This window comes from Gossypium raimondii, chromosome 11 (genome assembly GCF_025698545.1).
Source record: "Gossypium raimondii isolate GPD5lz chromosome 11, ASM2569854v1, whole genome shotgun sequence".
Taxonomy (NCBI): Eukaryota; Viridiplantae; Streptophyta; class Magnoliopsida; order Malvales; family Malvaceae; genus Gossypium; species Gossypium raimondii.
The window spans coordinates 6,389,046-6,403,344 of record NC_068575.1 but is presented as its reverse complement, the minus strand read 5'-3'; the positions used below and the strand labels follow the sequence as shown (position 1 = coordinate 6,403,344).

Below are 14,299 nucleotides of genomic sequence, written 5' to 3'. Positions count from 1 at the left end.
AAATGAAAAAGAGTCACCTTCTATAATAACACTTTCCCATTTCATGTCAATGACGAGTTGGAGAGCTTTCCGACATGCGACTGCTTCCGCCTCAAAAGCTGATGATATTCGGTGGTGATTCTCCTCACATGAGAGAAGAACTGTACCCTCTCTATCTCTGGCCACTATACCCACTGCCGATCTATTTTGTCTATCGTCATAAGCTCCATCGAAGTTAATCTTAACAATCCAGTCAGGTGGCTTCCTCCATTTTTTGACAGTTATGGTAACTTTTGGTCTTCTTTTATCAACCTCATTTAACTCTGTTATGTAACTCTGAACATATCTTGCCATTTCTTTTCCAGATTTACCCCCGTTCTTATGAACCCTAGCATTCCTATCTCCCCAGATAGCCCATAGTGTGCAGCAGAAGATCCGGCACTGAGATTTCGAACTCTTCGAGAAAACCCAGGTAAGCCATTGAGAGAAATCCCTCTGATTATCATGTAGAAATTGATGAAATGATAGCTCACTCCATACTGACTCTGAAACAGGGCACTTACGAAAAAGATGATCCGTATTCTCTTCACCTAAACCACAACGGGGGCACACAGTTGTATTCGTTAGTTTCTTAATTACCATATTAGCTCATGTAGCTAGAAAATTCCACGAGATTTTCCACACTGTAATTTTAATCTTAGAGGGTATATTCAGTAACCAAAGCTTTCTGTAAAAGTCCTTGTAGTCCTCCTGTAACGCATAAGCGTTAGGATTATCTTCATTACCCTGTAATAGTTTATAGGCACTGCGCACTGTGTATTCGCCCGACGCCTCAGCACGCCAGACTTGTAAGTCTTCATAAGGTACCTCTGACAGCGGGATACTCAGAATCTTCTCAGCAACGTCCTCCGAAAAGGTAGACTCGATTAACTCCTTGTTCCATGTTCTGTTTCTAGGATCGATAAAATCTGCAACTCTAGTATCGTTTAAGTTTAAATCCAAACATGATAACCTTCCGATAGATCTAGAATCCAATAATCACCAGTAACAGAAATATTCATGCTGCTGCCCACCTTCCAGCCTACTCCCTCCGATACCACACCCTTAGTGGCCCAAATACTTTTCCAAGTATACGAAACATTATTCCCCAACTGCGAATTTAAGAAATCAACATTTGGAAAATATTTTGCTTTTAAAACTTGTGCTACTAAAGAGTTCGGATTATTCCAAATTCGCCACCCTTGTTTGGCCAGTAATGATATGTTGAATTGGGCCAAATTTCTAAAACCCAAACCACCTTCTTCTTTAGGCCTACATAAATACTTCCATTGACACCAATGAATACCACTTTTACCATACGCTTTCTGCCACCAGAATTTAGCATAGATATTTTCAATATCTCTACACATAGTCTTCGGTAATAAAAACACGACATAGCATAAGTTGGGATGGCTTGCAAAACTGATTTTATAAAGACTTCCTTCCCCCCTTGGGATAACACTCTTGTAAACTATCAATTCTAGTGGAAATCTTCTATCTTAATTGCTGAAAGGATTCTTTCTTACGTCTACCCACAACATTCGGAAGCCCCAAATAACGTTCTATATTTATTGAAACCCTTACCCCCAGTATTGCCGAAACTTCTTTCTTCTTATCCTCAGAGGTATTTGTGCTAAAAAATATGGAAGATTTATTAAAATTAACGCATTGCCCAGAGCACTTCTCATATTCCTTTAAGATTTCTTTCATCGCAGTCGCCCTCTTCTCTGTTGCCTCCCCAAATAGAATGCAATCATCTGCAAAAAGCAAATGTGATATTTCTGGGCTTCTTCTACTAGCCTTAGCACCCCGTATCAATCCCCTTTTTGAAGCCATTCTCATCAAGGCTTATAATCCCTCACTGCATATTAAAAATAGAAAAGGACTCAGTAGATTTCCTTGACGCAAACCTCTAGATGGTCTAAAGATTCTGCCCCTTTCACCATTAGTATTAACTGCAAAAGACGTTGAGGTAACACATCTCATAACCAGCTCCACCCATTCAGTCGCAAAACCCATACATAGCATCACTTCTTTCAAATAGCCCCATTCAACTTTATCATAGGCTTTGCTTATGTCCAGTTTAACTACCATATATCCTTTTTTCTCGGTACGCTTCTGTCTAAAAGTATGCAAGATCTCATAAGAAACTAATACATTGTCGGTTATTAACCTTCCCGGAACAAATGCACTCTGAGCAGCATCAATACAATTTTCGATTACTCCTTGGAGTCGATTAACAATTGCTTTTGCAACTATCTTATAGATAACCGAGCACAAGCTAATGGGTCTAAAGTTAACTATAGTAATAGGATTTGGGGTTTTTGGAATCAACACTATATCCGTTTGGTTAAAGGTATCAATACTTGCACCATTATTTAAAACTTCCAAGCAAAAATTATTAATATCCTTACCGACGATAGGCCAAAATTACTGATAAAAAATTACTGGAAATCGGTCATATCCTGGTACTTTTGTAGGTCCCATTCCTTTTAAAGCTGCAACCACTTCTTCTGTTGAAAAAGGCTTCATCAATTCACTATTAATCTCTGTCGAAATATTATTCCTGATGCCTTTTAAGAGATAAGATGAATCCCCAATCCCATTTGTCGTGAACAACTTCTGGAAATATGATGTAGCTACCTCACTAATTTCACTCGCTGCATTAGCTTCACCACATCCAACTTTTTTTAATTTGGCAATATGGTTAACACGCTTTCTGTATGTCGCAAACCTATGAAAGAAAGCTGGGTTCTTATCACCTACTTTAAGCCAGTTTGCTCTTGCCCTTTGTTCCCAATACCTTTCATCTTTATCAATTTCCATATTTAACTGTAACTTCGTATCAATAATTTCCCCCAACATGTCGCCAGTCCTCTCTTTTGCCATTAACGTATCAAGATGCTTCATGAGTCTTGCCTTAAGCCCCTCTCGCCCACTTTTAATCATCCTCGCCCATGCTGTTAAATCTAACCGTAATCTTTCAAGTTTCTCCACTACTGTACCAGTTCCTGACCCCCAAGATTCTCTAATTATTTTCTCGCACGTCTCCTCCATCAGCCACCATGCCTCGAATTTGAATTTTGTAGTTCTCTTGAAGAGTATATCTCCACATGTGCTAAGAAGAATTGGGCAATGGTCGGATATTGTATGAGTTAAATGTTTAACACTTCCTGCCGAGAAAAGAGACCTCAATTTGTCATTAATCAATCCCCTGTCAAGTCTTTCTCTAATATTTGTTTCCGGCAAATTACCCCTTTCCCAAGTAAACCACACTCCCGAGTATCCCAAGCCCTCTAGTTGACATTCTTCAAGTGTTTCTCGAAAGGCTTGCATTCTACTCTCATCTCTTTGTAAACCCCCAACTTTCTCAAAGGAATACATTATCTCGTTAAAATCACCCCCAACCAGCCATGGGAAACCCTTGACTTGCCCCAATTTCTTCAATAGATTCCACGGCTCACTTTTATTTTTGACATAAGGATATCCGTAGAACCCTGTGAATCTCCACAGTTCCTTAACATTCTCCTCTGTAATCAAAACATCAATATGATTTCTCGATAAACTTCGCAAGTCAACACACAATTCTCCTTTCCATGCTAAGCATAAGACTCCTTTTGAACCGTCTGCTTCAATATCAATTCTATTTAAAAAACCGCAATTACGTCTCACTCTCTCCATCCTTTGTTTATCAACTTTTGTCTCCATCAAGAAGACCATTTGGGGATTATGCTGCTTTAAAGAGTAACGCAGCCTCCGCCTAGCTCGTGGACTCCCCAAACCACGAACATTCCAACTTAAAATTTTCATTGCATCCGGTCGGCTTGCCTATTGGCAGCCGTCGCTTTCAAAAAACCCTGAAAATCAGGTTGCTCATAGTTGTCTACCTTCTCTTCCGAAAAGCCTTTATCCCACTCGATTGAATCATCATGTTTCAATCTTTTGATTCCAACTCTATCAGCATTTTCTTCATGACTACATGTAAGATCTGAACCAAAAGACTTCCTCTTCCGCACATTATTTTCAACTTCTTCAGTCATGATATTGACACCTGATTGAATTCTTTCCCAGTTTGTCTTATCCTTATATTGAATGCGACTCTTTTGCCTGAAACAAGTCTCCGCCTCCTCAGCTTCTTTGTTCCCCAACAACCCATCCTCCTTCTCAGTCATCTCCTCACCCAGCAATTCACCATTATCTTGAGACCCTTCCACCTTTGCATTGGCACCTACACACCATACTGTACTCTTTTGCGTCACATTTTCTCCTCCAGTGTACGAACATTGGACTCCCACCTTTTTTATCAAAGTGTTAAATTTAATTTCTTTTCCTAATAGCTTTGATTCTGCTTTTAAAGCTATCGAGAAATGAGGATTCTCACTGATTTGGCTTTTTTTTTCAGGTGGTAACTAGATACAATTGCTCAGCCCATGTCCCATTCTCCCACATCCAAAGCAAAACATTGGCAAATTTTCATACTTAAAAGGGACCCACACTTTATTAACAGCATCCATAGAAACAAAAATACCTCTTCGGAGTGGTCTTTGGACGTCCAAGTTAACTCTGAGCCGACAAAAATCTTCATTAATTTCAGATCTGAGAACCCCACCAAACGAGGCACCAATTGCATGCAATAAATCTTTCTTATCAAATTCTGGAAAATTAGGATCAATTTTCATCCCAAACGGTGATAAAGTAAGCCTAATTTGATCTCTATCCATCGGCTGATTTAATCTATCAAATAGAATAACACTTTTGCGAAAAATCTAAGGCCTCCCCTCCAAAATCAACCGCAAATCATCCGCTAACTCAAAGGCTATTGTGAATAGATTTTGACCCACCACCTGGATCACAAACTTTTTCTTAGTCTTCCAGATGCCTTTCATATGAGCCTTTAAACTTTCTGGATTATAGAGTCTCTCAGTCCAAACCGTACTTATCAATGTAGTTTAGAACTTGGCACAACCCTAGATCTCTTTATTGATAGCATAACTAATTCTTCTGCGAGGAGCGAAATCTCCTCCCCCCCTCTCGACCGTCACCACCGCTCTCCTCCATCCCAAGCCACAACAATTGTTGCCTTCTCCAGGATTTTTAGCAAAGCACTCTTGGGGGTAGAGAGGGATTTAGGGTTTTTTTTATTATTAAGTGGTTTTTTGTATGCTTTATTAATGAATAAAACAATTACGATCCTCTTTGGCTGATCTTATTTACAGGAACATAAATTTGAAACTATATATATTTAAAAACTTTTTCAAAGCCAAATAACAAGAAAAAAAAAGATACTTTAGTATTATAAATTTATTAATTAACTTATTTAGATCCCAAAATTATTATTTTAGAAAATATTTAAAATTTTAACTTTATATATTCTTTAGAATTTTTGAATTTTTATAATTTTGAAAAGTATAAATTTTGAAATTTTTATAAATGTTTTGAATTTTAAAATTATTTTGATTTTTTTGTAAATTTTGTTGAGAAAGAGATCAATTTGCTCATTTTCAAAATTGATAGGGATTAAAAGGATATTTACACCAATCTATTATTTGAATTATTGAATTGTAAAATTCAACTCGACTTCAATTCAAAACTCAAATTATTTATTCAAGTTAACTCAAAAATCAAAAATTTTGTTCGATTAAATCAAAATTTAAATTCTTTTTCGTTTTTTTCAAATTAAATCGAATTTTGCTACCAGCAAAATAATTAGTAGTATGTCTTTTTTAAAAGAAAAAAATAAGGAAAGAGACATAAAAAAAGGTTATTGGTGGGCAGTGGGCAGAATAAGAGGCATAATGAGGTGACAGAAGGTTTTTATTCGTTATTTTCAACTATAAAATAGAATAATTATATATGTCATCTTTTGTTGATCACTTCTTTTTTTCTTTACGTGTGTGGATTTTCGTTGTCTCGTAATACAATTAATCCTGGTTGAAATAAGAAATAATTTAAAATAATAAAATGTTATTTATTGTTAAAAAAAGAGAATAGTTTAAAATTACAATGAAGATTGTTGGAAAAGAGTTTTGACAAATAAGGTTAAAAGATATTGGAGATTTTAAGTTTTGCATCATAATGAATGAAGTTTGTGAAAGAGAAAATAAATAATAGTTATATTTTAAGTTCATCGATAATAAAAGTTTCATACGTGCACGATTCTTTGATTTAGTCTATATAAAAGAAATCCATCATTGGCTTTAGAGAAACACAGATACTTGTAATTTACCTTGAATCAAATGAGGCGTCTCTTACAGCAAAAATACAAAAAAAGTAAAAAACTACAATGGAAAGTCTTCTCATTTCAGTTACCGTGAACCTGTATTCCTTGATATCCTTGGGATACAGTACAAATGGAGGACACTGCTTTCCTTAGTTACAAAGGGAATGGCTACGGCCCCCCAAGCAGAACCATAGCAGATGAAAAGGAGATGATGATCCAACTGTTTCATCAGCAGCATTGTCCCAAATTTATCAGCATATCGGATAACGAAAAGAATCAATAGAATCCATGATGGAAATATGATGTCTGGTAACTATATTGCTACTTGTTTTGGTTGGGGACAGCCGGCTACCGCGGCGATTAAGCTAAGCTGGTTGGCGATCACCTTCTGCTTCTAAATCTCCTCTTTAAGAACATGTCGTAACTGGACCTTCTGTGTTTCCGTTCTTGCCTCCAAAAGTTTTTCCTTCAAACTAGTTGGCTGTGCACTGCAAGACCATTCGCTGCACCTTTTCGTTACTGGTGGATGAGTAGAGTCTGGTGAACTCCATTGTCCCAACATTTCCGAGGGACTGAAACCACCTTTAACGGACCATTTATCCAGGGACATAATACTCCAATTAGACTTCCTTCCGGTTGAAGGCCTGCAGTTTGTTCCTTCTACCGAGATTGTCTTGTATTTTTCTCCATTGTTTGGACATGATCTCCAAAGCTTTGCCATGGATGACACCTTCTTAAACTGTCTAGCAGGCAAAGAACAAACTTCGCTAAATTCCGTGGTTGGGGTATCCCGACATGTATTATCTTCCCATTCAGTTCCACTACCCGAGAAATAGCTGTGCCAAGGATTCTTGTTTACAGATGCAGTACTCCCTTGTTGTGAATAACTCGAGCTCTGGTACTCGACATCGCTGACAGTTTCCCACCCACTTTCGTCTTCTTCTATCTCAACATTTGCATTTGAATGTCTCAGAATGCTGCCTTTTTTTATCATACTCATTCGAGGACTCGCCATTTGAATTTCTGAGGCATAGCTAGCAGTACTGTATGCGACACAGGGTTCGATATCCGTTTCAGTGGCTTCAGCTGAAGCTACCTCTTCAAAAACAGCAAAAATGTCATCCGGGTTTTGGGGCTCATATGTGAATTCCTTAATTTCTTGGACATTAACCGAGGCAGCACCCTGTCTAAGCGATTCTGCTTCTCTCATGTCATTCGCATCCCGAGTTTCGGTCCTTGACCTTAGAAAATTCTCCAAATCTGCTACAAGCTTGTTCATCTGTGAATACCTCTTTTCGAGCGCTACCTTCGCATCGATGAGTTTCATCTGAACACGTTCTTCACGCCAGACTTCAACCATCTGCAGCATCTTTCTTTCCTCATCGACTACCTTTCGAAGCTTCATGGAATATCTCCTTAGTGCTTCCACTTCAGCCTTGTCTTCTCCAATTTCCTTACAAAGCTCGTCACATACTTCTTCAATTAGTTCTCTGGACTTTCTTTCTTTTTCGTAGTTCTGCATATATTGCTTGGCCGATAACTTGGCAGCAGCCAGCTCATTCACCAATTTGGAATTAACAATTTCGAGCCTCTGGCGATTCTTTTTTTCTCGATTCAAGTTAGCTTTGACATCATCAACAAACACACGTATTTTTTCATGCTCTCTGCTCCTCCACTCAGCCCTTTCCTCACTAACTTTCCTCAACAAGTGCTCGAGTTTCTTCTTTGAGGACCGGCATTCAGTCTCAAGCTCATCAGTGCGAACTCGAGCCTGCTCTAATTCAGCTTCAAGGGCAGAAACAGTTGATACTGCAGTTACTCGTTGGTCAATATGCTTCATACGGCTGTAAGTTTGCCGCACCTCATTTGTTGGTTTCAAGCAGACAGGATCCCACTTTGTCGCTCCCTCCATCGCAGAGTTCAAATATGGGATTGAAGACTCAATCTTAAATGGAAAAAGAAACAGCTTAAGGTCAGAAGAGTAAATAACAAATTCCACTTCCAGAAACCATCAAATGTGCAACATGACCGAGATGAAAAAGGCTTCGTTTCGTATGCATTCGATGTTTTCACATATTGTTCAGTTCAAAAGTTCAAGATTTGGGTAAGGAGCTCATAGAAGCAGGCATACCTTGTGCAGGAGACCATTTTCTGTGCCAAAGACTGAAGCCGGGCTCCGTAACAGATCCTTTGCTGTTGAACCATGAATTTCATCCTCGTGAAGTACCGGGACACCCGTAAAATCGTTACCGCCCTGCAGGAAATTAAGACATAATGAACTAAAAAATGTTCAAACATGAATCAAATTACATCTAATCAATGAAAATGCAAGAAAGAAAAGAAGTAACTAACAATAAAAACAGAGCCAAAAGCATAACTATCAGAAGCGATTTAAACAAACTATCAAACTGTATTCATTGAGAATCAAGCAGATTGTAAATACCAATGGACGGTGTATCCCTTTATCAAGAAAATATCCATAAAATGCGTCAAAAAAGCAAGTAATGGAAGCTTCATTTTCTTTGACATTCAAGCATAATCCAAGGCATTTTGAAGATCAATAATAAAACAATGAACAATGATGGGATTGTAAAGATCAGCATCAAATATAAGTAACCAATTAAACAATTTTAGCAAGAAAAAGAGAAATCATAAAACATAAGAAAAAGAAAAATCATAAAACATACTTTCGATCAAATTACATTGTTATTATTATAACAGAAGGCTATAAACAAGAAAAAAAAACCATTAAAGCATAGATCTTGGAGCCGCAAAAAGGTTAAAAATCTCACTTTGATTCCCAACTGACCCCTCTTCCTCTCTCCGCCACCAGGAATCGCCGTCTCCGGCAACTGCAACCTCCACAATCCAGCTGCAAGTTTCCTCGCAGACACTGTCGAAGTCCCTTTCCTCCGTCTTCCCTCACCACTAGCCTCTTTATCCTCGAGCTCCTCCTCAACTCCGCCGCCGTCCTCTTCCATGTTCCATTTAAACAACGGCGTTTGCGGCCTGCTCCGCCTCCCTACCACCGACCTGCACCTCCTGTTCCGCGTTCTTTGCTTCGTCTTCGGCTTGAGATTCACGTCCCTTGGATTCATACCCGAAAACATCGCTTGTAAACTAGCTTCCCTCATCATATTCTTCATCCCTCTTCCATCAACATTCCAAAACAACAAAACCCAACTTTTCCTTCAACTTTTTCAAGAAAATGAAAACAACCCAATGCAACAATAACGATGATTTTGTAAATTTAGTGAACTGTGTAAATATTGAGTGGGAAAAATAAAAGAGAGAAAGCTGAGCTGAGAGGGAGCGTGTCTATGTTTTTCTTTTTCCTCTTAACGGATATCATATGTGCTGCGTGCATAGGAATACCGAATTTTTATACACTCAAAACGTCTCATGGGAATTCGGAGCACGATACGACGACGTAACGTCGGCTCAACTTGGCTACATTGTCATATCATATTATATTTTAATTTTGGATTAAATTTTAAATTAGCTTTCTAAGTTTTAAAACATTCAAATTAAATCCTTAAAACTAAAATTATTTCAACATGTATGTTTGAAAAAAAAAAAGAATCTTTCAGATCTAAGCTGACATTTAACATCGAAAGGATCGTATTAGAACAATACTTTAGTTTGAGGATTTAATTTGAACATTTTAAAATTTAAAGACTAATTTAAAATTAAACCTGTAATATAGGGATGTTTGGTGAAATAAACGCTATCACATTTAATATTAACGTAATGGATTGAGAGAGACGTTGTAGATATATACTTTTTAAATAGAGGAATTAAACTATCTTATTTTAGATGGTTGGTCAATATTTAATATTTAGGGAAAAATTTTGGCAGATTATGGCTTTTTTTTAGTATAAGGTTCATTAGCTACATAAATTTGATATTAAAATTTTAAAATTACAATATTGTTGTTAGTGTAAGAGGACGTGAATTCAAGTATGTTGAAATGCATTATCTTCTTATTTAAGGGTTAGGAAGAGACATTATACAAATATATTATAAAGTGTTTTAAAATTTTTTAAAAAATTATATAAATAAATCGACACTAGTCACACCTCAACTTACCTGTAAAATCTAAAAACCTCTATATTGAATAATTACTCAATTTTTAATTATTTATAGTTATTATAAAACTTTTACTTAAATTGCGTCACGCGTTACTAAACATCAACTTAATTGAAAAAATGTAATATACCTTATCATTTAAATGATGATGGTGTTTAGACCTGGTCATGGGATGAATCAAGTTTAGCCAAGATTTAAGCAAAATTTTAGGCCTAAGTCTTACTCGAAAAATGAACCTAAAATTATGTCTAAACCCAATCCAGATTAAAAATGTTAAACCCGATCCTGACTTGATTCGCACGTATTAAAAATTTTTAGATTATTTTTATATAAAAATAAATTTTAAAAATATAATACATCAAATACACTAAAAGTATTAAAATAAATGTTTCTATAATAATTAAAAATACATTAAAATCTTTATATTATACTATCTAAATAATAACAAAAGAATAGTAATAATATAATAGCAAAATGGTAACAAAATAATAATAATATAAGTGCAACTAACTTGTATTAATTAAATGTAAAAAATATATTACTTTCTTAATTTTCTTATTTGTCATGAATCATGCATCATGATCCAATTTCAAATTTTTAATTTTACGGTTCATATATTGATTAAATATTAAATATATATTTTAAATTAAATTTAAATTAAAATATTTTTATTGTTTAAATTAAATTCTAACACATAAAAAAAATTCATTTACGGCCATCATGGACACGCGGCTAGCACAAATCATTCTCTCTAGTTTTATTTAACTGTCCGTATCGTCCTTTCTGAGTTCTGATTCTATGCAGGTGCATGTTAACAAAAATGGAAATATGCTCATTTTCCCCATAAACTTCTACACTTTCAAGTTCCTAAAGATCAAAAGCAGCCTCAAAATGTGATTTTTCTTTTCTTTTTTGAAAATTTTCAACACTAAACAATGGAGATTCATTCACCACCACCACCAGACACCATTGTTGAAGAGAGGGAAGAGCATATGGTTTCACCAAATGGTGGACACATTACAATAAGAAAAGCCCATTTTCTAAAACCCACCGACACTTCAAGCAATGGGAAAGTTTCTGAGCTTCCTCAACATTGTCTTTCCCCAAAACCCTTCATTTATGACCTCAAGGACTTGTCTGAAAAAGGTGTTGTTCAAAGGCTGGAAACGTCCAACACAGAAGTGGGAAACATGGGTTCATAACATGCACGGCAAGTATCAAGCTTTATGGGAACAAGTTGGTATTTACAAGGCAATCCCGAGTTCCAGGTATCATATCAAACAACACAAGGAACTTGTTCTTGGTATTGTTGAAAAATGGTGTCTTGAGACATACTTTTGTTTTTCCATGGGGTGAAGCGACCATAACTTTGGAATATGTTATGGTCTGCTGGGGCTTTTCTGTTCTTGGTGAATCTGTTTGAAGCCCTTTAAAGACTAAACAACCGGTTGAAGTTGAAGAGAAGCTAATTAAAGGGCGCAAAGAGGCTGCAAGAGGGAGATGCATGTTTGCTTCGCCTAAAGATTGGATGGACTATTTCATGGGAACTGGACATAAGCTAGAACATGAAGCATTCCTTTCTTTATGGTTATCCAACTTTGTTTTTGTGACATCTACTTCAATTCATTATGTGGGGAGGCATGTTTTTCCTATCGCAATTCATTTAGCTAGAGGTAACCGGGTTGCTCTTGCACCAGCAGTTTTATCTAGAATTTATAGGGGCTTGTGTTGGTTTAAGGATCGAATCTTTTGCTCACTTATGGTGCAAACTAATGAGTTGGTTAATGTTTATATACCATTTCAGTTAGTGCTAGTTTGGGTTTGGGAAAGGTTCCTGGGGTCAAGGCCAATGCCTAACTCAATATCATATGATGAGCCAAGGATAGCAAGATGGCATAGGCTTAAGGTGAATGTTAGTGATATAAAGTTACCCATAAACTCTGTAGGGAAAAGTTTTCAATGGCGGCCTTATGCTATAGCAATTAACGGATGGTCTGTGCCAAAGTTTTATGGTGATGATACTCATTTAAATGAAGATATTCATTCATTTGCTAGATGTTTGAGGGTGAATGAGCTTGTTGGACTAGAAAGCATAGAGCAATACCTTCCACAACGAGTTTCGATGCAGTTCGAAATGGACCAAGATCTTCCAGGATGTTTTGCTAGATGCACTGGAAATCCTGATATTGCTTAGAGGAATTACAGCAGACCGATTCAAGATTTGGTGTTGTATATACTGAAAGTTCTTAATTAAGAGAAATTTTAATAAAACTGTTCTATGTTTTATTCACTAAAGAATTGAACTTAAATAGAGAAAAGAGTCCTAATCCTAATTGGGAAGATAATTCCCTTATTCTAATCAACTACTAAAACATAAGCGAAAATAATTCCCTGATTCTAATAAACTACTAAAAGATAAAATAAAATATTTCTAGAATATGAATAAAACTTATCTACCTAAATAAGATTTATCTACCTAAATAAATTTAAAATATATACATATTTCAACACCCTCCCTCAAGTTGGTGCATATATATCAATCATGCTCAACTTACTTACAAGAAAATCAAAGATTGTCTTAGAGAGCCCTTTGGCGAGTATGTCAACAATCTGTTGTTTTGAAGGAACAAACGACATGCATACTTGGCCTTCTTCAACCTTCTCCTTGATAAAGTATCTATCAATCTCAACATGTTTAGTTTTGTCATGCTAGACTGGGTTGTGAGCAATACTAATAACAGCTTTGCTATCACAGTACAACTTCATTGGTGAAGTTATTGGTTTCCTTAGCTCTTCCATAATTCTTTTTAACCACATCATTTCACAAATTCCTTGAGCCATTGATCTAAACTCAGCCTTTGCACTACTTCTTGCTACAACACTTTGTTTTTTACTTCACCAAGTCACAAGGCTTCCCCAAACAAATTTACAATATCCTGATGTAGATATTCTATTTGTTATTGAGCCTGCCCAATCTTCATCCATATAAGCTTTAATTCTTTTTTGTTCAGATTTCTTGAAGAATAAGCCCTTTCCAAGTGAACTCTTCAAGTATCTTAGAATCCAAAACACTGCTTCTTCATGTTCCTCCATTGGGGAGTGCATAGATTGACTCACTAAGCTCACTGCAAAAGCTATGTCTGGCCTTGTATGTGATAAGTAAATTAACTTATCAACTAATCTTTGGTACTTCCCTTTATCAACTAATCGACATTCTTTATTTATGAATTTTACATTTGGATCAATTGATGTGTCAACTGGGAGCCTTTTTTAAAATATCAATCACATATTTTTTTTGAGAGACCACAAGACCCTTCTTTGATCGAGCAACTTCCATTCCAAGAAAGTATTTCAAAGGACCTAAGTCTTTAATCTCAAACTCCAATACTAGATGCTCCTTGAGACGCCTTATTTTATCCACATCATCTTTTGTAAGAATGATATCATCGACATAAACTACAATAACTGCTATTCTACCTTTTTGTGAATGTCAATAGAACATTGTGTGATCAGCTTACCCTTGTGAGTAACCTTATTTTTTAACAACTTGAGTGAACCATTCAAACCAAGCTCGAAGAGACTGCTTTAGACCATACAAAGATTTCTCGAGTTTACATACTCGAGTTCCAAAGTTTTCTTCAAAACTTGAAGGAGGATCCATATGTAAACTTCTTCTTCAAGTTTCCCATTTAGGAAAGAATTTTTCACATCTAGCTGCTATAAAGACCAATCAAGATTAACAACGATTGATAAAAGAACTCTAACGGTGTTTAATTTGGCTACTGGAGCAAATGTTTCAAGATAATCTATCTCGTATGTTTGAGTGTACCCTTTAGCCATCAATCGGGCTTTGTATCTATCTAAAGATCTATCTGGTTTAAATTTGGTTGTGAACACCCATTTACAGCCTACTGTTTTTTTCCTACAGGTAATTCCATTATTTCCCGTGTACCTGTTTTTTCAAGAGCGCGC

The 14,299-nt window shown here is 36.3% G+C and overlaps 2 protein-coding genes and 1 pseudogene across 2 annotated transcripts; 1 reads left to right on the top strand and 2 right to left on the bottom strand.

The window, feature by feature from the left end:
- Positions 1-627: 627 nt before the first annotated feature.
- LOC105801280 (uncharacterized) lies at positions 628-3,828 on the bottom strand. Its single transcript, XM_012632599.2, has 5 exons — positions 2,467-3,828; positions 1,929-2,277; positions 1,603-1,775; positions 992-1,130; positions 628-947 (listed from the first exon to the last, which is right to left on the bottom strand). Exons 1-5 carry the CDS (start codon positions 3,826-3,828, stop codon positions 628-630), a joined length of 2,343 nt encoding a protein of 780 aa, XP_012488053.2.
- A 2,381-nt stretch (positions 3,829-6,209) lies between these two features.
- Positions 6,210-9,575, bottom strand: LOC105761185 (uncharacterized). The gene is made up of 3 exons (XM_012578928.2): positions 9,031-9,575; positions 8,370-8,492; positions 6,210-8,183 (listed from the first exon to the last, which is right to left on the bottom strand). Exons 1-3 carry the CDS (start codon positions 9,382-9,384, stop codon positions 6,633-6,635), a joined length of 2,028 nt encoding a protein of 675 aa, XP_012434382.1. The 5' UTR covers positions 9,385-9,575; the 3' UTR covers positions 6,210-6,632.
- A 1,955-nt stretch (positions 9,576-11,530) lies between these two features.
- Positions 11,531-12,521, top strand: LOC105801281 (uncharacterized; annotated as a pseudogene).
- The last annotated feature ends 1,778 nt before the right edge of the window (positions 12,522-14,299 follow it).